Source organism: Sminthopsis crassicaudata, chromosome 5 (assembly GCF_048593235.1).
Source record: "Sminthopsis crassicaudata isolate SCR6 chromosome 5, ASM4859323v1, whole genome shotgun sequence".
Lineage (NCBI taxonomy): Eukaryota > Metazoa > Chordata > Mammalia > Dasyuromorphia > Dasyuridae > Sminthopsis > Sminthopsis crassicaudata.
This window is the reverse complement of record NC_133621.1, coordinates 100,489,899-100,517,275: the sequence shown is the minus strand read 5'-3', so window position 1 is coordinate 100,517,275 and position 27,377 is coordinate 100,489,899. Positions and strand designations below refer to the sequence as shown.

General features: G+C 37.2%; 2 protein-coding genes across 4 annotated transcripts; both read right to left on the bottom strand.

Annotated features, from left to right (window-relative positions):
- Positions 1 to 2,608: 2,608 nt before the first annotated feature.
- On the bottom strand, positions 2,609 to 18,735 carry CLEC5A (C-type lectin domain containing 5A). Of its 3 annotated transcripts, XM_074267709.1 has the most exons (8): positions 18,331 to 18,726; positions 17,512 to 17,618; positions 14,743 to 14,811; positions 12,695 to 12,763; positions 10,281 to 10,349; positions 7,736 to 7,872; positions 5,208 to 5,314; positions 2,609 to 3,084 (listed from the first exon to the last, which is right to left on the bottom strand). In XM_074267709.1, the coding sequence occupies exons 2-8, from the start codon at positions 17,597 to 17,599 to the stop codon at positions 2,970 to 2,972; spliced, it is 654 nt and encodes a 217-aa protein (XP_074123810.1). In that variant the 5' UTR covers positions 17,600 to 17,618; positions 18,331 to 18,726; the 3' UTR covers positions 2,609 to 2,969. The 3 variants fall into 3 exon arrangements, with proteins under 3 accessions (XP_074123810.1, XP_074123812.1, XP_074123813.1); XM_074267711.1 differs by lacking the exon at positions 10,281 to 10,349 and having other exon boundaries at positions 18,331 to 18,735; XM_074267712.1 differs by lacking the exon at positions 12,695 to 12,763 and having other exon boundaries at positions 18,331 to 18,733.
- Positions 18,736 to 20,641: 1,906 nt separating this feature from the next.
- TAS2R38 (taste 2 receptor member 38) lies at positions 20,642 to 25,052 on the bottom strand. The gene is made up of 2 exons (XM_074269556.1): positions 24,096 to 25,052; positions 20,642 to 20,671 (listed from the first exon to the last, which is right to left on the bottom strand). The coding sequence occupies exons 1-2, from the start codon at positions 25,050 to 25,052 to the stop codon at positions 20,642 to 20,644; spliced, it is 987 nt and encodes a 328-aa protein (XP_074125657.1).
- Positions 25,053 to 27,377: the final 2,325 nt, after the last annotated feature.

The following is a 27,377-nucleotide window of genomic DNA, read 5'->3' as shown; positions in this document are numbered from 1 at the left end:
GATGATTCTTGATGTAATGTAGGGATTCTAATAAGATGAGGAGAATACATTACAGACAAAGGGGAGGGCCAGTTCAAAATCATGATGAAAAGTCATGTGTTTGGAATAGTAAGTAGAATAGAAGGCTGAATCAAAGAGTAGGAGAACCCAGAAGTCACATAGTCCAACCTAAATTTTCTCTACAATATCTCTAACAGATTGTTCCTCCAGAAGTTCACCACTTCCCGTGGTGGTGCAATGAATGAAAAGAAAACTAGAACTGGAGTCGGGAAGATCTGAGCACAAATCCAGTCTTAGACAATTACTAGCTGTGGGACCCAGGTTAATTCGCTTAGTGTCTGTCTACTTTAGCTTTCTTTTCTATAAAATGGGGATAATGATGGTATTTGATTCTGGTTCACTTCACTTTGCATCAGTTCATATAAGTCTTTTCAAGTTTTTTCCGATGGAAAATAAGAGACAATTACTCATTGTTTCTTATAGTACAATAGTATTCCATTATATTTATACACCACAACCTATTCAACCTCAATTGATGAGTATCCCTTCAATTTCCAATTCTTTGTCACCACAAAGAGAGCTGGTGTAAATATTTTTGTACATGTAAGCCCTTTAAAAATTTTTTTTGTAATAGTGTTATTACTTAGTCAAAGATATGCATGGCTTTATAGCCATTTTCCAGAATGGTTGAATCAGTTCAGAACTTCACCAACAATGCATCAGTGTCTCAATTTTCCCATATACCCTTCAGCTTTCTTTCATATTTAGACTAAACTTTTTTTCCCTATTGTCAGTTGAGGGAATTTCTCAGTGGAGAGGCAAGGATCCACTGGGACAAATGTCAAGTGTTCTAGGTGTTTAGTGATCCTGAAGAAATATTTTGAACAATTCCCTTAAAAAAAAAATTCCCATTTGTGTTACTGGGATCCTTGTACAAATTTCAATATTCCCTATATGTTGAAGGGACATCTGAGCAAATTTTGTCTGGACCTCTGGTTGGATTAGCCTATGTGCTGAAAGGGATTAGCCTGGGTGGCACAGTGAATAGAGTGCCAGGCCTAGAGTCAGGAAGACTTGAGTTCAAACATGGCTTCAGAAATTTTCTAGCTGTGTGACCTTGGACAAACTTTATTTGACTCAGTTTCCTCATCTGCAAAATTGGAGGAAAAAAAAGTGCAAACTATTCCATTATCTTTGCCAACAAAACATAGGGTCATGAGGCATTGAACATGACTGAAATGATGGAACAAGATCAACAACAATATGGGTATAAATCAGGATCACACCTTCAGAAACCTATTTGGAGGAGCAAAATCACACAAAGCCTTTTAGTCTTACAAATAAAAGTAGAAAGCAATAAGACTAAAAGAAGATGTGAAAGTTATTTATAAATATTTGAGGGATCATAATGTAAAAAGAATAGACTAGTTACATATTGGGGGCAGTGGATAGAGCCCGGGGCTCTTGGTATCAAGAAGATATCTTCATTAGCCTCAGACACTTATTAATTAAGGGATTCTAGGTAAGTCACTTCACCTTTTCCCCTCATTTGTAAAATGAACTGGATAAAGAAATGGCAAAGCACGTCAGTGTCTTTGCCAAGGAAGCCCTCAAAGATGGGCCATGAAGAAAGAGTTAGACATGACTGAACTACATTAAGTTCCATATTATTTTAGGAGGAAACATTATGCTCTATAAATGAAAGCTATAAGTTGATATTTCTAATCAGTATAAATATATAATAAGTAAAACAAAGTTGTTCAGGTGACTATCTCACTTTATAGTGAGTCCTACACAAGAATTTATTGGTGAACATTTAATGGCTCTCTGAAAGATGACACATTCTTAAATGTAATGTAGCTCTATGAACATTTTCTCCATTACTTTCTTAAGTCAAGATAATCAATATGGCAATAAATCAGGTCTTGGTCTCTAGTCTTTTGTGATTTCTGAGCACATTTATAGAACTGGTTTCAGTTCTCTAAGGCCCCTTTCAATTCTTAGCTTTACTTTTTTATTGCGGATGTTGGGACACTTTGGTATGGCACAAACCTATGTATTGTGGCCACTTGCATCCTGTTTTCCTAACTTCCCTTTCTAGGGTTGGTCCAAGGAAATTAATGGTTAAAAAAAGCATTAACAATCATGGAGGGGTAGCTAGATGGCTCAGTGGATAGAACCCTAGCATGGAGTCAGGAGGACCCTTAGGTCCAGTCTCAGACTGTGTGATCCTGGGTAAGTCACTTAACCCTGATTGTCTCAACTCTCCCCTTACACCCAATAACTTTAAGTGTGTTGAGGGGTGTGTGTGTGTGTGTATGTGTGTGTGTGTGTGTGTGTGTGTGTGTTCATAGCTGATTCTATTTAGAATAATTATCTACCTATACAATTAGATTTCAAAGTGTTTAAATAAATATTTCAAGCTTAAAGAGAAATAGTATCTAAATGAATTTTTTCTTTCTAATAGGCCACATCTCAGAACTGTTGTAGCAAAGATTTTTCTTCCACCAGTCTCTACCTGGCCTCTGCAGAATAATTGGATTTCTGTAGTTCTAGTGACCTAAAAAAAGGATGAAAGTAATTTTTTGCTATAATTCAATCAAGACAATTAGTGTGGAAAAGTTTTATCAATTAATCAAAAAATAAAATATACCAAAACAAAGTACATAAGCTTAGGATGATCAAATGACAGAGAGATAGAGAGTACCTATTGAACTTGTTTTCAAGAATCTCTGCCTTCAGATCTCTTTTTTGAAGTCCTGGACATTTCTGACTCTAACCAATGCCATCTCTTCTTGACTGAGAGAAAATGATGTGTTATCTTAGGAACATAGGTGTTCCACTGAATGAAGAAGAGGTTTGAAAGGCACATCCCCAGTTGAAGGCTCCCCAGTGGCGTTGGGGGTATGTGTGTGGCAGGGTATGTCCCTTTCTCCTCACCATAGGGAACTGTGCCAAAATTGTAGGAGTTATAATGCTATCCTCTCACATATCCATCGATGGGGAGTCTCACAAGATGCCATGCCCACGTCAGGTTCAAGCCCTATGGTCCCACAGTCAAAATTTGGCATGTCTTTTAGATGGCTTGATGGAGAAAAAAAGGGAAGGTCAGGATAGTTACATGAGGAGGAACCAGAGCTTTGACCTAGATTTGGAGAGTAACTAGGTCTCATTCTTTGGTTTTTCCCATTGTTAAGCTTTTGCTCAGACTACCCTTATCTCCCTCCCTGCTCCTCCTTCCCCCTTTTCCAACAATCCTTGGCCCTCATCTACTTTGACATCTGGCTCAAAACTTACCTTCTCAGTACACATGGATAAATTTTGCTCAAAGTATAATGAATAGTGTTCTTAAAGATGGTTAAACATTGTTTAGGTATCAAAACACATTTTCATGTTAAAAATGGTGAGTAGATTCCTAGGATATTCCACGAAAGCAAATTTTTATGTAGCTGATATATAGCAGTAAGTATCCTAGACTCAGTCTTGGGTCCTTGCAAAGGCATTCACAGGAATGGAACAGGAAATAGGGGAAGAGGAGGAATAAGGCTTGTCTTTGGCACTCTTTCTTCTCACTTTATGCAACCAAATCACTCATCATCTAGGGGACCCTTGTGGTCTTATCTACCTCTCTCCTGTTGTAGCACCTCATTTAAGTTTGTGCTGCCCTGAAAAGTATTCCAAACTCTAAAGTAACCTGCTTGTATTGCATTTTTGTGACCTCATTTGGGGATTTCTTGGCAAAGATAATGGCAAATGGTTTGCCAATTCTTCAGTTTCATTTTACAGATAAGGAAACTGAGACAAACAGGGTTTAAGTGGTTTGCCCAGGGTCATACAGCTTGAGTTTTTGAGGACAGATTTGAATTCGGGAAGATAAGTATTTCTGACTCTACTGCACCACTTAGCTACCCTTCTATCCCATTAGTATCCATAATATTACCTAGATTTTTAGGAAGAATGCATTTTGAACAAAGCATTATCATTATAATTGCAGCTATAAGTTATAATTAGCCCCTTATTCCCAAATGAATCTCTAATTGATAGAATTGTAGAAAGTATAATAAAGTGAAGAGAAAAAACTCAGGAGTCGGGATAGTTAAATATATGGAGCAAAAAAGATACACTTTGATTCTGTGTCTTTCAATTCTTCTCAGCTATTCCTGTTCCTTAAAAAATGTTTCAGGGCAGCTAGATAGTGCCGTGGATAGAGCACCAGTCCTAAAGTCAGGAGGACCTGAGTTCAGACACTTAACACTGCCTAGCTGTGTGACCCTGGGCAAGTCACTTGACCCAATTGCCTCAAGGGGGAAAAAATTCTCCCACTTTTGAAACAACAAATTCTCCTTCTTGACTTGAATTCTGACTTCAGGGCTGATGCTCTATACACTGAGCCACCTAGCTGCCCCAACAAATTCTTGAAAATTTCCAATGACATCTATGATTGAGGCAGCTAGGCAGTAAGGTACATAATACAGAGAGATAAGGGTCAACATCAGCTATTTGTAGGTGGTAATACATAGATATAAGAATTGGAATGGACCTTAGATGTGATATAATCCAATCCTTAAATTTTAAGATAGTGAAACTTAAATCAAGGAGCTTGCTTAGGGTCACAGAAATAGTCAATTTAAACCCAGGTCCTGTGATATTTGACACAGAAATGTGGGATAGTAAATAACAGCACAAGGGCCCATTTCAGGAAGAACTGAATTGAAATCCAACCACAGGAACTTTCTATCTATTTGACTTTGGGCAAGTCACTTAAGCTTTGTCTTTCTCAAGTTTTCTCAACTGTAAAATAGGGATCATAATAGCATCTAACTCCCAAAGTTATTGAGGATGTAATGAGATACTTTTGAAAAGCTCTTAGCATAAGACTTAGCTTATAGCATGGTATGTGCATATATATATTAGGTGCTTAATAAATGCTTCTGTCACTGTGCCATGCTGGCTCATAAACTTCTAACATATTGTATGTTTTAGCCTTGTGATATCTACAGTGAAATTTTCTCATTCATGCCCTGATTCATTTCTAGGGAATGGTATCATTAAAACTCAATAATTTCTAACCAAAAGACTCAAAAGCCTGGAGAACAGGCAGAGGAATGAGAAGAATCAATTCTATGTCTATTCAGTAGTCTTTGATAGAAAAATCATGGATCATGCTTCTGTATTATGTCAAATGGAATCCCTAAAGTCTAACTTACTTGATCATGAAGTCTGAGTCATCAATCCACTGCCAACTTTTTAGTGAAATCTGGTATCGAAGGCCAATGAAATATATCTCTACACCAGCTCTGTCATGGAGAAACCTCTGGAAAGGAAATTAGTTCAATGTAATAACAACTCTCATTGTCTTAGACTAAAACCATAGGTGTGACTGTCCCTGATTCACTGAGGGACTATTTCTTCATTTTACGGTCAATTCAATTGTCTACAAATGAAAGAGATCAATAATGCATAGAAACCAAATCAGAAATAATTCAGACCACTTGGATAGCAACAACAACAACACTTTGAAATATTTTGATCTTTACCTTATAAGACCTCTTCCACCAAAACAATAACAAAACCAAGGAGCAGCAACAAACAATAAGCAATGACATTATTTTCTAGGTCAATCTATGTTTCCTGTATATGTCCTATTAGAAGACAGCATGGAGTGATATAAAAATTTGCAAATAATTCAGAAAAAAGATAACAATATACTACAAAAAGGCTTCAAATCCTGGTCTGCTGTTGACTAGTCATCTCATGGGCAACTCACTAAACTCTCAGCAGCTCAATTTCCTCATCTGTAAAATGAGGGAAGAGGTCTCAGTGTATAATGAGTAACTTGAATATGTATTGAATATAAGTCTATAATTTAGGTTCATAAAATGAGAGCTAGGAGGATCCATAGAGGTTATCTGCTCATACTTCCTTATTTTATAGATGATGAAAACTCAGCTTAGAGAGGTAAATGATTGACTCAAAGTAAATACAGATGAGGAAACTGGGGCAAATAGGGTTAAATGATTTGCTCAGAGTCACATAGCTAGTAGGTCTCTGAGCTCAGATCTGAATTTAGATCTTCTTGACGGCAGGTCTGGAACCACTTTGTTGCCCAAAGTAATCTCCTGGTCCCCTTTTAAAGGCCCCCAGTGACACCGAAAATACCTACTTGTAATCAGTGATTCTGAGGGCTGTTTTTGAGGAGGTGGGAAGTGTAGAATTAAAGACTGTCATTCAAATCCCTTCATAGCTTTCTTGCCTCCCATCCCTCCACATTTCAAGTCTTCTTATACTTTATACTTCCCAACACTAAGTAGTCTTTGGTCCAGTGACACTGGCCTTCTTGTTCCTTCCTCTCAAATCTACTTTCACTGAATGACCTCCCTATCCTGAAATGCTCTCCCTCCTTATTTCTACCTCTTCTACCTTCCTTCAAGTCTCATCTAAAATCTCCCCTTCCTCAGGGACCTTTTCCCAATCTGTCTCAATTCTAGTCCCTTTCTGACAATGTTGAAAAATTGCCCATGCATATGTTCTGTCAATAAAAAGCTATAATAAAAAAAATAAAGTTTTGCTAATCAGGCAATTTCTTCATTACAATTTATTTCTTCTAAAATTTTCTACATAAATACAGAAGAAAAAAATTCTAGTCCCTTTCCTTGGTGGGCTATTTTCAACTTATCTTATAGATTGCTTGTTTGTACATCGTTTTTTGCTTCCTGTCTCAACCACTAGGCCATAAGCTCCTTTAAGGAATGCCTTTTGCCTTTTTTTGTATCAGCAGTTGTTAACATGGTGCCTGTCACACAGTAAGTGCTTAATAAATGTTTATTGACTTATAGACTGAAGTAAGCAAAAGTCAAATTGTAGAATCAATTTAAAAGATCATAGGGCCCCAAGTCCATCTATTCTAACTTCCTCATTTTACAGATTAAAAAAAAAAAAAAAAAAAAGAGGCCCCAGAAAATTCTGACTTGCTCATAGTCTCACTGGCAGTAACTGTAAGAAATGGGATTAATTAATATTCTTTTTTTAAAAAATGTTTTTGTTTTATTTAAATGAAAAAGCATTTATTTTTTTCCCTTGGAGAAAAGAAAAAGATAAACAAAAGAAAAAGCAAAACAATATTTTGAAAACAAAGCAAATATACTTCATCAAGAAAAGTTGTTGTTGCTATTTAGGCTTTGTTTTTGAAGAGGAATAATGACAACATGGGGTGATGTCTTGATTTGTGCCTGAATTAGATTTAAATGAGGTTAAGTTGCACAAAGTCACCAGCCTCATTCTCTCATCCAAAATCATCAAAATTCAGTGCCAAGACAAAAGTGAAAACTGGCAATGGCATTGGATGGCCTTGGCAAATTTGATGTCAGCTCATCTTCATGACCATTGAAATAAAGTGTTCTCTCCTCCACCCATTCTAGTATTCTTTCTATTATATCATGTAGCTTCTCAAATGACCTCTGATTCACATTCTTCCTCCTCATTATCTCCAATTCTAGCTGGAATGCCTCTCCTACTTCCAACAAATAATTGGTCACAGCCCCCCTAAAATTCCAGGGTTATTGTCTTTCTTACCAAAAAAAGGTTAAGCATTGCAAGTATCACTGCACACATTGAAGTTGGTGTGTATACCAAATGGAGGAGGAAGGTTCTCAATCCTATTCCAAAAGAAAGTATTTCCATTCTAGCTAGAGATCTAAAATGAGGTTCTTTTCCTCTTCTAGTATGATGCTCTTACCTGCTCCTCTCTGTTGTTGATAACTGCCAGTGTGGCCCCTTCATACATGCATTGGTTCTTACTATCCTCCCAGTTTGCTTCACTGGTAGAGAAGAAATAGCATCTCCCTTTATAAAGATCCCACCGAATAGGGCATCCTGGAGATTGAGAAAGAAAAAAGATATAGGGAGACTGTCAAAAAGCAGTCATTTGGAAAGGGGATGATCCATTAGGATAATGAAGAATTGGATGAATGAAACAAATAGGGAACAAATAAAGGAAAATTCATACCATTCCTATGGCACATATTTGCTATTGTAGGTATTTCTCTATTAACTTTTTGTTTGTATATATTTTGTATTAACTTTTTTTTTCTGTATTTCTGTCTTAACTTTTAAAGTAAATTGTGGATTTCTTGAGAATAACAATTTTAGTATTTGGTGCTTTGCACACTACTATTTGGTGCTTGTTAGATATGTGTTGAATTATATATTATTGTATCCTAAACCCCATCAACCAGCATCTAAAAAAATCTGGATATGTTTATCTTTATATTTATCCATCATTATGGAAGGCTTAGAACTTAAAATTACATTAGAAACCTTCCCCCTCCTGCCTTCCCTGTTTTAAGTGCCAAATACTAAAGACTTGATTTTGCACAGGGATAGTAAAAATCACAGATCACATAAGCATTTTGCAGAAAACCAAAATGACTTAGTGATTGATTAGCCATAGAGATTAAGGGAAAGGAAGGGTCCAAGAAGTGTGATTAGGAATGATGGTATTATTGACAGACATCAATCATTTAAAAGAGGGAATTGTTTTCATGGGCTTAATAATGAGTATGGTTTTTGAAAAGATTGCATTTGAAGTGACAATGGATCCTTCAAGTGGAGATGTCTTTGGAAGTCAGGGGAGAGGAGGTTTTGTGAGATGTTGAGAAATGAGGGAGAAGGAAAGGATAGTTAAGAGAATGGGAAGATAAGGGGGAAAGATATTGAAGAAGCAGTTTGTAATGCGACAAAAAGATTAAACAAAATAAATTCAGAGAAAAGTCTATTATATTTATAAGGAGGTCATTGAGGACATTATTGAGAATAGTTGTAATAGAACATTTTAGATGGAAGCCAAATGGAAGAGATTAAAGAGAGATTGATTGATGAGGGAATGGAAATATTGCCCTAGTTCAAGAAGTCATCAAATAATTACCTTTAAACTTCCCTCTTCCATAATCAGATCTACTATCCCTTAATAGGCAGCATGGTACTTCTATAGCACTGTGAAGCTAGCATAGAACCCGGATCAAGAAAACTGGTTTGATACTCGATTTTTGCTACTTATTGTAAGCCTAGTTTAGTCTCTCTCTGCCTCAATTTCCTCAAATGTAAAATGGCTAAATAGTAAAATTACTATTTTATTAATAATCTCCCTCTTCAACTCTGTCTTCTAGGTTTCTTGAAATCCCAGTTAGTGTGCTATCTCTTGTAAAAAGCCCCTCCTAAATGGAAAATGTCATTCATATCCAGAGTGAGAACTATGGAGACTGAATGCAGATCAAAGCATGCTATTTTCACCTTTTGTTTGTTTACATTTTCTTCCTTGTAGCTTTTTCCCTTCTGGTCTGATTTTTCTTCACAACGTGACAAATGTGGAAATATGGTTAAAATCTTTGTACATGTATAAACTATATCAGATTGCTTACTGTCTTGGGGAGGGAGGAGGTAAGGTAAGAAAGGAAAAGTGAGAAAAAACTAAGCTCTCAAAATCTTACAAAAATGAATATTGAAACTATTTTTACATGTAATTAGAAAAAAATAAAATTCTATTGAGAGAAAAAAGGCTTTCCCAATCTCCCTTAACATTACTTTCTTCTTTCTAAGATTACCTATAATAGTCCTGTCTATAGCTTATTTGTTTATAGTCATTTGCATCACCAGATTTTGTACCTTTTGAAAGCAGAAGCTATTTTTACCTTTCTTTGTATTTCTAGTGCTCATCAAGGAGCCAATCACATAATAGATTTTTTTTTGGGGGGGGGCTAGGCAATTGGGGTTAAGTGACTTGCTCAGGGTCACACAGCTAAAAAGTATTAGGTGTCTGAGTCCATATTTGACCTCAGGTCCTCCTGACTCCAGGGCTATCCATTGTGCCACTTCACTGCCCCACATAATAGATTCTTAATAAATGCTTCTTGACTTGGTTAATACTTGTTTTGAGCACTTAAAGTGCTATCATGTGATTTTTGATTATCCCAAGAAAAACTTTCAAATCATCAATGACAAATAGTCAAAGAGCTCTGGGAGAAAGGAGGAATAAGGAAAATATTATTCTAGTAAGGTATAAAATCTCTCTCTCTTCCCTGGCAAGAAAAATAATTTTAGAAAAATAGAAGGAAGGAAAGAAGGAAAGAAATAAGAAAGGGAAGAGGGAGGAAAGGGTAAAAACAGGAGTGGCAGGCAGTAACTTGATCAGTAGGAGAAAAGGATGCCAGAAAGGGAATAGTAAGAAGAGCTCATCTACAATGCAAACCACTGAAGGCAAGCATGATGGTTCCCCTAGAGGTTACCTGCTCTGCTGTTCTCTGTGGTGAAGTATCTGGAGTTCCTTTCAGAGGTGACATGTGAGGTCTGTGGAACTGCAAATAAAACCAGTTGTTGGCTTTGATCCTGAAGACGACCAAGGCTCCATTCTTGGCTTTCCTATTTTCTACATATGACCTCTCTGAATCCCAGTGTTCTCATCTGTAAAACAAGTCTAAGGTCCCTTCCAGCTCTAAATATGATTTTTCAAAAGCCAGCTCAAGAATCATTTCCTTCAAGAAACCATCCACGCGATCCCATCCACAATCTTTCTTTGAATTTCCCCAGCACTTTTCTAAGGGTGCTGGGTTTTGTGTTCTCTAGTTATTTTGCATGGTTATGCCTTGTGTTCTAAGTGCTTGGACTGTACCCCCTCTGTGGCATTTGCTATAACAGGGAGGGTCAATTGTTGACAAATGGAATATCAAGGTTCTAGGCCCTTGTTTTCTGGTTCACAAGGCTGAGATTGATTAGGATGTTGATGCTAGTTCACAAAGATGCTTTTGAAATGGCAGAAAAGGGAAAGACATGGAACATAGTGGGGGTAGCTGGTCTATGTCATTTAAAATATTCAGGCTAGATCTCACATCCATTTGAGACTGTAGAGTTCTTTTCCTAGTGAATATTCAAAAAAATGATGAAATGGGGGGCGGAGCCAAGATGGCGGAGAGGAAACACACGACTCAGTGAACGTCCTCACTCCCTCACAACCAATTAGATAAATTAAGTCTCAAAATTAGCTCAGGACTGATAGATACCACAAGGACTGGAAGCACGACTTACCAGCTGAAGAGAATCTGGAGTTTCAACAGGAAAGGTCAGTTCTCAGGGGAGGAATAAGAAAGACCAGCACAGACGGTGGGGTAGGGGCACACTGCGCCCATTGCGCTGGGAGGGGCTCTGGGATCAGAGAAGCCACTGAGGTAAAGGAATCTGGCACAGGCTGTTAGCTCTTCTCTGCTAATTATTTAGCAGTTCAGAAGAGAAAGCCAAAATATTTTAAAACTCAGATTAGATTTTCCCCGATCCTGGGGGTGACTCAGCAAATCTCTTGGCACCAGGGGGTGTGGCCTCAGCTACCTCCTGAGAATAGTTAAGAGACTGACAAGTGGGTGGATACGGCCCAAGGCAACACACACTGCCTAGCTTAGCTGGAGGGAGTGGAACTCAGCTCCAGGAAGTCCCAGAGAAGCGGAACCTTTGAACTAGGGACCGCGGTTTCTGGCAGACACTTCCAGTTTGAGCACAGGGGCTTCTCACGTCACCTGCTGCAGACACCCACTCCCCACCCGGACACATAGGCTGGGCTTCTTGCTGTCTTCACTATTCTACCCCCTCGAAGCACAGTAGTGCTAATCACCTCTGAGGCACTCCCAGGGAGAGGGTGGGGAACTCTCTCCCAGAGCTCTCTCTTAGCTCCTGCGCAGGGGCCGCTGCATCCATCCCGTCTGGGAGGAAGCTGGTAAAGAAGTAAATAATTTCCTACCCCAGAGACAGACCCCAAAAGATTTTTTTTAAGTATGAGCAAAAAAGCTAGAAAAACCATAGATTCCTTCTATACAGAGAAAGAGTGGGTGTCCAACCCCGAGGAAGTTGACAGCAGAGAATCAGATAACAACCTAAAGGGGAACGATTCCTGCCCCCCATCACATAACTCTCTCCTAGAAGAAGCTCTTAAGAAATTGAGGGAGATCGAAGAAAAATGGGGAAAAGAAAGAGAAGTTATGATAGAGAATAACAATGTCCTGAAATTGGAGTTGGAAAAAATAAAGAATTCACAGGAGATGCAGGGAAACAAAATTAGTGAATTAGAAAAGGTTAAAAAAACACAGGAAAGTAGGATTTCTGAATTGGAAAAGATAAAAAAGTCTCAAGAAAATAGAATTTCTGAATTGGAAAAAGAAAATAATTCTCAAAAAAAAAAATTAGGGAAATGGAAAAAAACTCAATAGAGCAAAATAATTCATTTAAAAACGAAATTGGGCATTTACAAAAAGAACTAAAAACTGTGAAAGAAGAAAATAACTCCTTAAAAGTCAGGATGGAACAAATAGAAATGAATGATTCACAGAGAACCCAAGAATCAGTCAAACAAAACAAAAAAAATGAGAAGCTGGAGAACAACGTCAAAAAAAATGATGAAATTGGGTGCCAAAGAGTAAGAGAATGAAGTTAGGAGAAGAAGAGAAGGGAATGGAAGGAAAGAGAGGACAAAGGAAGAATTAGGAAGAAGGAAGAGAGAGAAGGGAAAGAGAAGAAGGGGAGAGAAAAAGAAATTTGAAAATATGAGTGGTAGTGACAGTATAATTAGGAAAGAGGGATGTCATGAAGTTGAAAATGGGAAGAGAGGCCAAAAGGCCAGACTATTGAAGTTGCATGGAATGGTTTCTCTAGTTGTTACCAGTTCTGCTGGCTTCAGTGGTGGAGTATTTGAAATTGTCTTCAAAGGTAATGGGAGATGTCCATGGCACTGTAAATAGAACAGTTGTTGATCTTAGCCCTGGAATAAAAATCCTATTTTTTAATCCCTGGAGAGGTTACTTAACTTCTACAAACCTCCATTTCTTCATTAGATAAAGATAGAACTCTAATGTCTTTCCAACTCAAAATTCTAGGAACTTTTTTTTTTTTTTTTTCCAAATCCCATCTCCAGAATTGGCTTCTATAATGAAGATTTCCTGGGTGATACAAGTCTCATTGTCACTCAGGTCACATTTTTTCTTTGAATTTCTTCAGCTCTGTGCTTCACCAGTCAATAGCATATTATCATTTATTGATTTTTTTTTTTGTCCTCTAGTTATGTCACATCTCAATTTTATGTGTAGCATCCCAAATTTAAGCCTACGGTTTATTTCTAGTAGACCCAATATATTGTCTTTTCATTTCTCCTTATCTTAGAGATTCTTTCCCTGGCACATATAAACACACTCAAGTTTCTCTCACCTTTTCTTTTTATTTTAAATAAATTACTTTAGAGTGGTTGATGGAAGAATCCATTTTTTGTTTTGGGAACTCTCTGTCCTATCTTGGAATAAGCATGTCAGTAGTGTCCACTGGTCTTTCTTGGCAAAGATATTGGAGTGGTTTGCCTTTTCAAGTAAACAGAGTTTAAATGACTTGCCTAGAGTTGCCCAGTTAGTAAATGTCTGAGACAAGATTTGAATTCAGGTCTTGCAGACTCCAGGCCCAGCACTCTATCCACTGAACTACCTCCTTTTTTTAAAGTTTAAATTTTAAAATTTTTTGATACATCCCTTTAAGGGACAACCCTATGTCTCTTTCCCTACAACCAAACTTCCAGAAAGGGTCTTTATGCTCAATATTTCTCACCTCTCTTCATAGTCATGGACTCCCACTCCCTTCTCAATATGGTGCAGTAGAGTTCTCAACCCACCATTTGACTGGAACTGTTTCCTCCAAGATTTACCAAGTAGCTCTTATCTGCAAAAGCCAATGATCTTTCCTAATTCTTATTCTGTTTAATGTTTGAAGTTTTCAAGGATGCTGCTGACCCACTATTGCATAATGTTTCTTCCCTGGTTTTCATGACACTATGTTTTCTTGATTTTCTATTATTTGTCTAACCATTATTTCTCTTTTTCCTTTTCCAAATTCTCATTCTTCTCCTTTATTTTTTTTCTTCAAAACTTTAACATGGATCTTCTTTTCTTAATTCTCTATCTCTCAAGAAACTCATCAGCTTCCATTTGTTCAATTTCCACTTCTATGCTTCCTTAATCTTCCTTTTATTCTTTAGTTCAACATTACTTATCATACTTGTATGCTTCCTTAATCTCCCTTTTATTCTTTAGTTCAACATTACTTATTACTGTACAACAATAATAACGGTAGTAATAGTATTAATGACTAACACTTTTATAGGACGATCTAAATATTTCTTTTTATTCTCACAGCAATGCTATATTATAAGAACTATTACTATCTCCAGTTACAGTTGAGGAAACTGAGGGCAGAAGTTAAACTCTATACATTATGCCATTTAGTTTGAATCTCCTGAAGTCTTTTTAAGCTCAAAATATACAAAATAGAATTTACTATACTCTATCCTCAATTTGTCTCTCCTCCCAAATTTCCCTATTTCTGTTGGAAGCCACCATCTGGTCAGATACTTGGATTCACAACTATGACATCCTCATTTGGAGGAGAGAAAATTAGCTGCCAAGTCTTATTGATTAACCTCCAAAATATCTCTCCTATTCATCCTCCTCTCTTTTTTACACATCTTTTATTTTAGTTCAGAGTCTCATTACCCCTGGCTTGGACTCATAATTGTCCTCCTTGCCCCAAATTTCTCACCTTTCCAAGGAAAAGAAGATGATTAGGGAGTGGGACAAAAGCAGGAATAAATTCAACAATCAGTAAAGAAGAATGCCAGGAAAGATACAATGGGAGTCCACTAAGTGGCCAGTCCATTGACAGAGACATTACCTGTTGTGCTTCTTTCTGTGCTGGTAGAGTTGAAGTTTTCTTCAAGGACAGGAGGGAATATCTGTGGCACTGGGGACAGAGTTGACTGTTAGCTTCACTCCAGAAACAAATTTCACCCCAGGTTCCAGTAATGTGACTCTGGGGTATAATGTGTTTCTCTCTGTCTCTCTGACTTTGCTTCTCTGTATCTCTGGCTCTCTATTTCTATCTCCATCTCTCTTAAAGGTAACAGCTCAAGTCTCTTCATTTTAGTCAAAGGATTAATGCAGACTGTGACACAGTTGGGACACTACTGTGACAAGCCAGAGATGCTAACATATTTTTCTCTGCTCCTCTTCCACTCCCCACACAAGGATGGCTGGTATGCTAATTTCTTCCATAAATGCCGATTACATCCATTGCAGAAGTTAGTCTTAAAAATTTCCTATGTCTTGAGAGGTTAAGAAAAACAATAATGTTTATACCTAAAATTTATATAGGTATGTAAATCTTATTTTATTTGATCCTCACAACACCCCTGGGAGGTAGATACTATTATTATTCCCATTTTACAGATGAGATTGTGTCTGAGATAATTTAAAAGTCTTGCCTAGGGTCATACAGTTAATAAGTGTCTGAAGAAGAATTTGAATCTAGGTCTTCCTGACTCCATGTTCAGCTCTTTATTCTCTATGATACATGGCCTCTCTTAATTTAGGATGAATAATATGAAAATTATATATATGCAATATATATATTTTATGTATAAATTAATATCAATTTTTGATCCCCTAACTCAAGGAATGTTTGCAATGGGTGTGCATTCCTTATTTCCATGATCTTATTTGTTTTTTTAACTATCAGATTTTTTAAAATGCTTTTTAACATTAATTTTTGACATATTTTATATTCTCAATTTTTTTCTTCCTCCCTCTTTTGCCTCTCCCCAAGATTTTAAACAATCTGATATAGGTTATAAATGTACAATCATTTTAAACATATTTCCATATTTTTCTCTATGATTTTATTTGAAATTGTCCATCTAGTATGGACCAGTCTGAGTTCTTTGAGAAGAAGGACATTTCTTTGTAGCTCTCTCAGTTCTTAACACAATATCAGGCATGTAAATTGCAATAAAGATTTGCTAATCAATGATTTCTTCCTTTCCTTTATTAATCATTAAATATTTATTAAGAACTTCTATGTTCCAGGCCTTAAGCTAAGCATTGGGGATACAAGGAAAGGCCAAAGACAATCAGTCTTCCCAAAGAGCTCACATTCTAATGAGAGAGAGAGAGCATGCAAATAACTATATGCAAGCAAATATATTGGTGATAATCAATATACAGACAATAACATGAAAGGGAAGCATTTTCTTGTAGAAAATGGAATTTTTTCTGGAAGTTGAAAGAAGCCAGGGCAGTCAGGAAGCAGAAATGAGGAGAGAAGCATTCCAGACATTGGGAATAACCAGAGAAAATGCCTGGAGCTGAGATATGGAGTATCTTGTTTGAGGAACAGAAGGAAGATCAGTGTCACTGCACTGAAGGTGTAAGAAAACCAGAAATATGAACTGATGCTAAATGGAGTGAATAGAACCAAGAGAACATTGTGCATGGCAACAAGATTGTGTGGTGATCACTTCTGACAGACAAGGCTCTTCTCAACAATGGGTGATTCAGGCTAGTTCCAATGGTCTTGTGATGGAGAGAGCTATCTGCACCCAGAGAGAGGACTGTGGGGACATAGTATTTTCACCTTTTTTATTGTTGTTTGCTTGCTATATTTTGTTTTCTTTCTCATTTTAGGATGATAAATGTGAAAATATGTATAGAAGAATTGCACATATTTAACATATATTGTATTATTTGCTGTCTAGAAGAGGGAATAGGGGGAAGAGAAGGAAAAAATTTGGAACACAAGATTTTGCAGGAGGGAATGTTGAAAATTATCTATGCATGTATTTTGAAAAGAAAAAGCTTAAAAAAGAAAGAAAGAAAGAAAACCAGAAATATAGGATGGCCTTTGAATGCCAAACAGAGGGCTTCATATTTGATCCTGGAAATGGGAGACAATGGAGTTTGTTGAAGTGGAGCAGAAGTTGCATGTGCCTTTACTGTTCTATAGCTCTAGGGGTGGCCAGATGCAGGGAGAGTTCCACACTAGATAAGGAGCGAAGATTGTCTCTTGCACAATTTTTTACTCCTAGTAATATTTCCTTCCTCATTTCTCCTCCATTGGGTTTGAAATGGAAACTTTGGTAAGTGAGAAAGAGGGAATTTATAGTATTTTACTCCTACACTTAGAAAAAGATCCTTCCTCAGTTAAGATGCCTTTTTTTACCATGACTCTGAGTAGATAAGAATGCTATGAATGACTCATATCACCCCCACCCATCCCATGTCTACTTGGTGTTATACCATATCCTATGACATGGGTACCCTAACTACCTTACACCAGTTTTATAATTAGATAATACTGAATCTTCCAAAATTCAAAAAAGAAAAATACAAAAGCTACTTTAACTCCAATTGCCCAGATAAATAGAGAAAATACAAGGTATCAATATTTGGAACCTGAGTTTCCCAATTATGTTATTGTTCTTAATTTACTGAATTCTTATTCTACCTTTCATTCCATATATTTTTGACCTAGACCTGTCTTGCCTAGTGCAGACATCTGCAACTTCACAGTTCTAGAGGTAATGGGCTAGACTTAACCAAACAATAAGTTTTCAGGGGAGGGATATGAGATAAAAGAGAAAGGGTGAGAAGGGAACTGAGTACTTACAATAAAGGAGAAAAAAGGTTGTACCAACAGCTTTGACAATCACGACAATGACTATAGAGATGACCGTGTGCCAGTTTATACAGGCCATAGTAAATCGTGTAGGAGGCCTGGATGGGTTAGAGAGAAGCATTATTAGGTATATTGTTATTTATTCCAAAAAAGGACTTTCCTCCATGGAGATCTCTAAAAGTTGTAGGTGATAAGAGAGACGGTCCAAAATGCACATAGAATCTTGGTCTTCCCAGAGAACCTTTAAACTCCTATCTTATTGTGCTTCTGGTACCCTATTTTTACTACTTGAGGGGTTAGAGATTGGGAACTTTCTCTCCCAAACACATTTATGGCCTCCCATCCCCAAGTATACTCACATTTTGTAACCCTGTTCTAGGCTCTAGAAAAATACCCCAGCCCCTGAAATAGTTAGCCTACCTGTGGCCTTTGGAACTCTGGGCTCCTCAAATCTAAACACTAAAAGTGTAACTGAGGCAGAGAACACAAAAAAACAAAACTCAGAAATTTGCTATTTGCAAGAAACACATCTTTACGATATATATAATGTGAAATGAAAGGGAGATTGACCATGCATCAGAGCATTTCAAGAGAGCAAGAAGTTATCAGACTACCAGAGAAAATAAAAATGAAAATTCAAATTATCAAGAGAGTTAGGGAAATTACACTATGTTTAAGGAACCATTACATCAATTCTATATGTATATACATAAATCCATAAAGCAAAATTTAACTCCATTGTAGAAATACCTCTGAAAGAACCGGAAGGAAGCTAATGTTTTATAAAGGAAAAAAAAAAGATAGACTTACCCAGTACCTCCCCTGGGAGGTGGCGTGGGCTGGGCTGGGCTTGGAAAAGGGCTCCAATACCTGCCCAAATGGGCTTGTGTCTCTGGGGGATTCCAGACCTCTGATGTGCCCCTAAGTTGGGATGCTTCCTCTGAGACCTTCTCTTGGTCTTGGCAACATCCTTTGCTTCCTGTGCTTCTTCCTCTTCTGGCTTTTGGGGGTGGGAAGAAAGGGGGAGAACAGCTAGGGGGGAAGATACAAAACTGCTTTTTAAAAAAAAAACTCTGGCAGGCAAGTGCCTAAGGAAAGGGGCCCACATGCCTGAATCACGCTGTTGCAATCTTACCCTGACTGCTTTGGAAAGAAGTCCGAGCATAACCACCGAGGTTTGGAAGCTTTTGCTCACCTGACGTGAAAGACCACTCTCCCCAAGTTCATGCAAATTAACAATGACTCCAGTCTGGCCATGGATACAGTACGTGAAATATATGCATATACATACATGTACAGGTGATTTAAATGTTCTGCCCCTCGGATGGATGTTTGAAGTGAGAAGACAGTGAGATTTGAGGAAGTATGGGTGTTTGTGGGTGGAGTACGGAAAGCATCAAAGTGAAGAAATGGAAGACGAAAAGAATCCAGAAACATGAAGTTAGAAATCATGACTGATTGAGTCAGTGAGGGAAAATGATCTCATTTCTCTTGCCCTCAGTTTCCTCATTTAAAGGCAGTGAAATTGTATTAATGGGTAAGTGGTTGGAGTCAGCAAGTATTCAAATCTTTTCTCAAAGAATAGCCGTCTTAACCCTGAACAAACCACTTAACCTCTCTGTCTCAGTTTCCTTCTCTATAAAATGGGAAAAGCAATAGTATCAATATCACAGAATTTAGCAGGAGGATCAAATGAAATAATATATGTAAATCTATAAGCCTTAAAGAGATATATAAATGCTAGCAATTGTTATTAATAGAAATAACATGAATTATTAAACAAAATATTTTGTTCATAATATAGAAATAATAATAACAATAACAAAATAAAGATACTTTGGGGTATATGATTTTTTATAAAATAGAATTTATTATTTTTTAATAAGCCCAAATCTGCATCTTCTTTCCTCCAGCTTCCAAATGAGAAAGAAAGGAAAGCAAAATCCTGTTACAACTTTGTATAGTCGAGTAAAATTGTTTTTCACACTGGCCATATCACTCGGAGTATATCTCCCTTCCTAGTTTGCATAGGCTGAAATATATCTAAGCTTTTTTGGTCATGGTTTTCAGTTAGTCTAATGATTTTTAAAAATTGTCTTCTTGATCTGTTTTTCAGGTCAATTTTTTTGCTACATTTTCTTCTATCTTATATTTTCTTCTACTTCTTCCTCTTTTGACTTTGTTTTATTATTTCTTTTTATCTCATGGCGTCTTCAGCTTCTATTTAGTTTATTGACATACTTAGGAAGTTTATCACTTGGACAGGATGTTATACCTCTTTTACCAAAACGTCAATTCCTTTTCCAATTTTTCTTCCACAATTTTCATTTTCCCCCAACTTTTTCCTCTAACAGGATCTTTTCATTTATAGAACATCTCTTAACTCTTTAAAAAAAATAACATAAAAACTTTTATCATCTTTTGCTTCATTTTCCCTAGAAATTCTAGTTGTATTTGTGTTCAAGCCATGTTTTTCTCTGACAGTTTTATTATAGATATTTTGGCATCAGCTCTTTCTCTGAGTTGTGTATCTTGAGCATCCTTGTCACCTAATAATAGTTACTTTTTGTGAGTTATTTTAAAAATTTACTCTTTTGTTTACTCTCTTTTTTTATGAAAGCTTTTTATTTTCAAAACATAAACATAAATAATTTTCAACATTCATCCTTGCAAAACCTTGTGTTTGAAATTTTTTCCTTCCCTTTCCTCTACCTCCTCCCCTAGATGGCAAGTGATCCAATATATGTTAAACGTGTGCAATTCTTCTATACATATTTCCATAATTATGCTGCACAAGAAAAATCAGATAAAAAAGGGAAAAAAAATTAGAAAGAAAACAATGTAATTCTTGTCTATTTTCTGACTTCACACTTTTTTAGGACCATGTTCTATATACTTCCAAAGGGAATAGTTAGGCTTGTACTGCTATTTTCTTGAGATATTGAGTATTGTGTCATTAAAGTACTTAGACTTGGAATTTGTACCCTTTCAATCCTGCTCTGATCTCTGGGAATTTCTGGCATAGTTTGGGCTTGATTGAGAGGCCTCTGAGCTTATCTAATTTGGAATTTTAATAGACTGTTGTTGGTCTCAGTCATGATTCACCAACTGGAAAGTTCTTCTAGTTCCAAGTGCAGAGCTGTAGGCTTTTCTTGGGTAGGGGATTCCTGTTCTGGTTATTCACTTTCAGACTTTAGAACTGTCTGGAAGCTGGACTTGAGGACCTGCTCTGGGGGCCTGAACCACACTGCTGCTCTAGGCTTCTGAACTTACACCTTGCCCAGCACACAGCTTGGACCCAAATCTGCTTCTCATCCTGGAACTACTCTGAAGTATATATGTATCCCTTCAAGGATACATGACCAAAAACTTGATAGTGAATGATAGACTACTAAGTGGCATCTGTTCCTGCATCCCACCCCAGTTTGGGTCACTGGTTCTGGGATCTCTTCTTGCCTGGGCAGCTTTTCTCTTGCTCCTTCCCTCTGCAAGGTTTGCATATTCCTAGAACCCACACTAGTGTCTTCATGCTTGTTTGATCCCCTTAGGCTGACCTGAGCTAAAAAAATGACTCACTGTGATTTTTCTCTTACTTTCCAGATTAGGATTCAGTCAGGTACTTTGGAAATGCTTGGAGCAGGTTTCTTTTGTTTGTTTGGGAGGGTAGGACATGGGGGACTTTCCTCTACTATCTTGATTCTATCTCCTCTGACCTATGTGATCTTTCAAATCACCTTAAATTCTAATAAATTTCTATGGTTCCACATTGTTCCTTTGTTCATTAGTTTGTTGTCTCTCTGTGATAGTCATTTGTCTTGGATTGTCTTTACTAGAAAAAAGGGAACAATTATCTTAAAAAATGCAAGAGAATTCAAGAGAATTGAGGTATGAGTGGCCATGAAATTCTTTCCCCCTGATGCTTAGAATTATAACTGAGGCTTAGATGAACAAGTTATTGATTTCTCCATGATTGGAAAAACTCTGGAACTGATGTGAGAAGTATGAAAGGGCTACTGAAGATAATTCTCAGCAGCCTGATTTTCGATTTAAACTGTGCTCTGCTAAAATAATAGCATTGCTCTTACAAGGAGAGGCTGTATATGGAAATCTCCCCTTTCTATACTAAAGCAGTCTTTGTGAGTTAACTTAATGAGACTGCAAGTCCCTTGATATTGTAGAAGAAAGTATGGAGGAAACACAAATAGGATCAAAGGTAAGGAGGAGAAAGGAAAAGTTATATATGACATGTTTACAGAACAGACCTCTTGGGTAGTTCTATCAGAAAGGATCCCTGATGGCTGGAACTCTTTCTGTTTTGAGGCTTCCCCATGCCCAAAACATTTATTCTATTTCCCTTCGACATTTCCCTTCTGTATGCAGACCTAACTTTGAGGAGCTGCTGCCCCAGGCACTGGTATGCAGCTACTCCTTGCTCTGTACTATTCTGTCCCTTGGCACTCATTCTGATTATTGTTTAGTTCTGGGTAAGCCTGCTTCTAATGAGAAGAGTGCTCACACTTTTTTGGGCTGGAAGTCCCTTGCCCCATATATTTATTCATAATAAATCAGATTATTTCTCACATCTTGGACCCTCCCCAAAAGGATTGAGCTTTTTAAAAAAAGGTACATATTAAATAAGATGAATCAGGTAACAGACAAGTGATTTATTTCTACACAAAAAAAAGAAGGCAAAACACAAAATATTCACAATGTACATTTTTGACCCAAACAAATATACAATAAGATTCTGTAACTTAATTTATAACCACTCTTACAATATGCTGAAATACAAATATTTAAAGCTCATCAGAGCAGAAAGGAGCCTGTGAGATTGCCACTTAGGATTTTCATATTTTGTTTCAGCATGACATCCTTCCAACAATTTCTCATATATATCTTGCCCATAAAATAGCCTTAAACAATCCTCTTTTTGGTTGGTGGCTAGCTTCAGTAATGAAGGAGCTTCTCCTGTACTTAACTGCTGCCACTTTGGTGGACACTGATGTTAGGTGGACATTGCTATACACACAGACTCCTGACCTCTCAAAGTCACAAGGTCATTCATCTCCTAGCCTGTTATGTACTTCCAGGGGTTATTGCTCAGTCACACCTTTTAGTGAAGGAAAACCAGATCTGAATAATGCTTAAGCTCTCTTTAGGACATTTCCTTAAACACCATCTGGAATGAGGACATTTTGATGAGCTTAAAGAAGGAAACCAACATATTTGTTTCATCCTCCAAGATCAGACCTCATATCTGTTCATCTAAAACTTTGGGAGAAGTTGGGACATAAATTACTTGTATATATTTAAACATTAAGCGTAAGTGAATATTTTTACTTTCATTCGTGTGTATGTGTGCACATATGTATGCATGTGTTAATTGCCTCTTCTACCAAACTGGAAGCTCCATGAAAGAAAGAACCTTATAATTCTATTAAAAAAGATGAGATTTAGGAAAAATTGTATAGTTGCCACAGAACAAGACATTTTTAAATGTTGCTTCACTGGTGCAAGAACTTACCCCACATAAAGTTTTTTTTTCTTTTTCTTATGCCTCAGAAAACATATGATCCATGTTCTATCTGATTCCATGTTATAAGAGGATTCTATCATATTACTGGAATGACATTATCCACTGATTTTTTTTTTTTTTTTCAGTTTAGAAGTAGATATAGGGCACAAGTGTTATTTTACCTGTTTAAATTGTCCATGGAACTTTCTTTGTGTTATCTATTTTTCTTTAAGCCTTACCCTTCTTTACTCCAAGTTCTTTCTAATTCTCTTACGTCTCTCCATCCTCATATTAACTAGTAATAATGGATCCAGAAGGGGCTTAAAAAGCAAATCAGTCAATTCCTTCACTGTACAGATGAAATCCACCTGAGCCTAAGGGTCTGGCCTGAGATCATGAAACTTGTAAATGAAAGACATGGTATTTGAATTCAAATTCAATTTTCCTATCACTATACTATTTTGAATCTCCTATTAGAATGGAAGCTCCACAAAGGTAGGCTCTGGTTTTTTTTTTTGTTTGTTTTGTTTTGTTTTGTTTTTTCTTTTGTATCCCTAGCAACTGATACAGAATCTTACAAATAGCAAATGCTTAATAATTTTTTTTTAATCTAATTCTACCTTGGGTGCATCCAGGAAATTTTGTGAGGTAAAACAAACAAACAAACAAAAAAACCCAACCCCTCCAAAACAAGTCACCAAAACATCCTCAGATAAAAAACTACGAGGCCTACTAGGGTTACTCATTACTCTCTATGACCAAACAGATTTCCTTTTAGAAATAGGATTTGGGTGGTATGGGCTGGGAGCAGCTCATCTACTAAAACTAAGTGTTGTATTCTTTACCCATTATAGCTAAATAATCTTGCTTTTGTTAACTATTGAATGGCCTAATGATGTCTCATTTCATTCTAATATTGGAAGGAAATGACTAGGGGACTGTCCTGAATGAGAACTAGTCTATGATCCTCGCTTAAAATTAAATGGTAAGTCCAGGTGCAGGAACCACTTACCCAGGTATTTCAAAATCTAGTCCAGAACCCTTTTCCACTAGACTATACATCCTTTAAAAAGCTCTGAACCCAACGCAAAATGTTTTTGAGAACTCTCTTCAACTTGCTGTTGCCAAGAATCAAAATGACTGAGTGTATTGAGGGGGTAGCGGCCATTAGCCCCACACATATCATTACCCCAATCTTGCTGGAAAAAAGTAAGGTGAGAGGAACTGCTGCTAGTGCAGCTACAAATCCTATTACATAGAGAAAAAGGAAGGAAATCAAAGATCTGAGGGCAATGATGTGGGCCTCCAGGCTGGGGTCTCCAGAGCCAGTAGCTTTGGCTGACATGGTTTTTAAATGTTTTCCCAGAGAGATGATAAGCAAGGCAGAAGATGCAAGGAAGATCAGGAAGGGAAGAATGTTTCCCAAATTGCAAAGAAGGTAGAAATAGGAAAAACTGACTCTTTCCTCTAGGTTTTTCTCTGTGATGTTGCTGGAGAATGAAACTGCCGAGTTGGAGTAGAAAAAACTGAAATGTTTCCACATACAAGGGATGACGCTGATCCAAGGAAAAATCAGGGAACCCAGCAGCAGCTGTGGGAAAGCTATGAGGATCCAGCCTTTAAGCCACAATAGGAAGGCATGAGAGACTCGGGCAATTTTTGCACAGTAGAGAACGCTAAGCCAGGTGGCAAGCCAGAAGCTGGTCTGGTTGACAAGCATCCAAAATAAGATGACTGTTTTGTACTTGGAGTTCAGTGGGTCTCTCATCACTTGGTAATGGGTGAGGTGAATGGATTCCAGAAATAGCAAAGCATGCAGGAAGAGGCGGGAGGTGCCCGCACTTAGCAGCACAAGGTCACTGTTGGACAGCTGGTGTCTCCTCACCAGGTCCCAGGCATTCACCAGCACAATGAAGCCGTTGCTCAGGATTCCCGCTGCCAGCTCCAGGATGGAGAAGAAAAAATACATCCACTTGATTTCATAGGACACTGTGATGGCGAGGGCCAGAGGAGCCATGTTGTTTCTTCTCTAGGTGGATAACCCCAGGCAGAAGGAATATTACAGCTTCTCCCAATACAGCATGTAACAAAGGCTGAGAGAGGAAGTCTCAAAGTCTAGGTTGGGAAATACTTCTTACAGCTTGAGTTTTTCTTTCCCCGACCTGGAAATGGAGGGGGCAGGGTGGCCCAGTGAACAAGGTAGCTCAGCTTGGAGTCAGGAAACCCTGAGTTCAAATCCTGCCATAGATACTTAGTACCTATGTGAACTTGGGCAAGTCATTTAACGTCTATATTCCTCAGTTCCCTCATCCGCAAAATGAGAAGTTTGAAGGGTTGGACTGGGTAATCTCCAAGGTCCCTCTCGGTTCTAAAGCCCTAAGGATGGAGAAGAACACAACTCTTGAATTTTTTTTAAGGATATAAAATGTTTGGGTTTAATCTTTCCCCTTTTCACATAGACATCCAGATTCTGGATGCTCAGGTCATCAGATCCCACTTCACAGGTGATGTTAGAACTTTATCAAATCAAAGTGCTGCACAGAACACTTTCCCCAGGAAATACGGGCATGGGAATGCAAATAGAAGAATGTCTTTATTTCCTGAGACCAGCTGTCAATGTGTTCATTAGACAAGTACATGTGCAAAAAAGACTGGAATTTGCTTGTAGATTCTCATGAGAGATGGCAGGATGCAAAACAAGGGCTCTGGGGAACCTGATATGAAACTGTATCCCTCTTCATTTGCATGCTTTTCATTAAGTCCAGGACTTTCTTCTTTATTGGATGAAAATCAGGCTATAATTTAGATCAGAATTTTCTTTCTCTGGGGCTCCTTTAGGGAACTGTAGTTCTAACTACCACCATCTGAAGACTTTGAGGCTCCCTCATGTGGCTATAGGATGCCACCATTTAATCTACTTCTCAGGGCTCTTGCAATGAATATTTTGTTAATGCAATAAAGGTGGTAATAGTAATAGGGCTGTAACCAAATCAGATACAGAGTCACTCCCAGATCAATGTTCTTGAGTGGATTTTAAATGGTGCATCTCACTTTTGGGTGTAGCTAAAAGGTCTGAAGTCAGATGATTTGGATCAAATTATTTGATGACCTGGATTAAAATCTGATTTTTGCTATTTGTTTTGGGCAAATTATTTAACTTCTCTAAAACTCAGTTTCCTCAGCTGTGAAGTGAGGAAGTTGGATTAGATGACATCTGGGGGTCCTCATAATTCTAAATCTGTAACCCTAAATGTGAAGATTTATGTTAAAATTACACAGACAGGCAAGCATGACATTCAGCTTTATGAATCCAATTTATTATACCAGTTTATATGATCAATTCTTAAGAAATCTTTTAAATTCTAGAGAAGGTTCAGTATCTTGGCAAATGGTAGTTTTTGCCTAGCTCTTTGACAAATTGATATTCTTTTCCTTTTGATTTTATCTGAAATTACTCCCTGGTTGTCCAAAGAAGTCAATCTTACTTATAGTTCCAATCTTTTCTTTAATAAATTGTTTTCTCTCTCTCTAATTGCTTACTTTGCTTCTTTCCAGACTTGAATGTGCTTTCTTTTTCTATATAATGCATTTCAACAAATACTTATTGAATACTTATTATAGATAAAATTAAAGAGTTTCTCCCTCTTCACTTAAAGAAGCCATCAACAAAGTATGAAGATATTATCTTATTTATTCAAGGCACACCTGTACTTATTACTAGTTATTATCACAAGAGTAGATCCAAGGCAAAATATAACTTCACAAAAGCTCTTGTGAATCATTCTGATTAAATATGGCAGCATAATCTGCTTTCCCATAGGTTTTCAATACTATCCTTTGGAGACTTTCCTAAGCTTTATGATTTTAGAGATGTACATTTTATGGAACCTGTCACTTACTCTGGACCTTGGGATGCTGTTTCCACATTTTTGAAATCCATTTCCTGACAATTTCATTTTGCCTGATTTTCACCCTAATACGTGCCTATGTATTGATCAAAGATCCTGAGATGATGATGATGATGATGAATCATCTTCCCAGAAACTTCTCAGAGTAAAAAAAAAAAAAAAGAAAGAAAGAAACATGCAACATGCACAAATGTCAAGAATGTGGGCCAATTAGTTTTGGTCTAACTTGATTAAGAAACCAAAGGTCATTTAAATAACCATAAACATGATAATTAAGATTAACAAAGTATTATTTTTATCACTCTATATGTTGTTGACAAAGCACAAAAAAATTTTATTGAAAGTTTGCATGGCATTCCTAAATGCAATGCTAAGATGGCATTGTATCTTGAAATGTTGGGGAAGAATTGATTTGGGATACTCCATTATTTTTC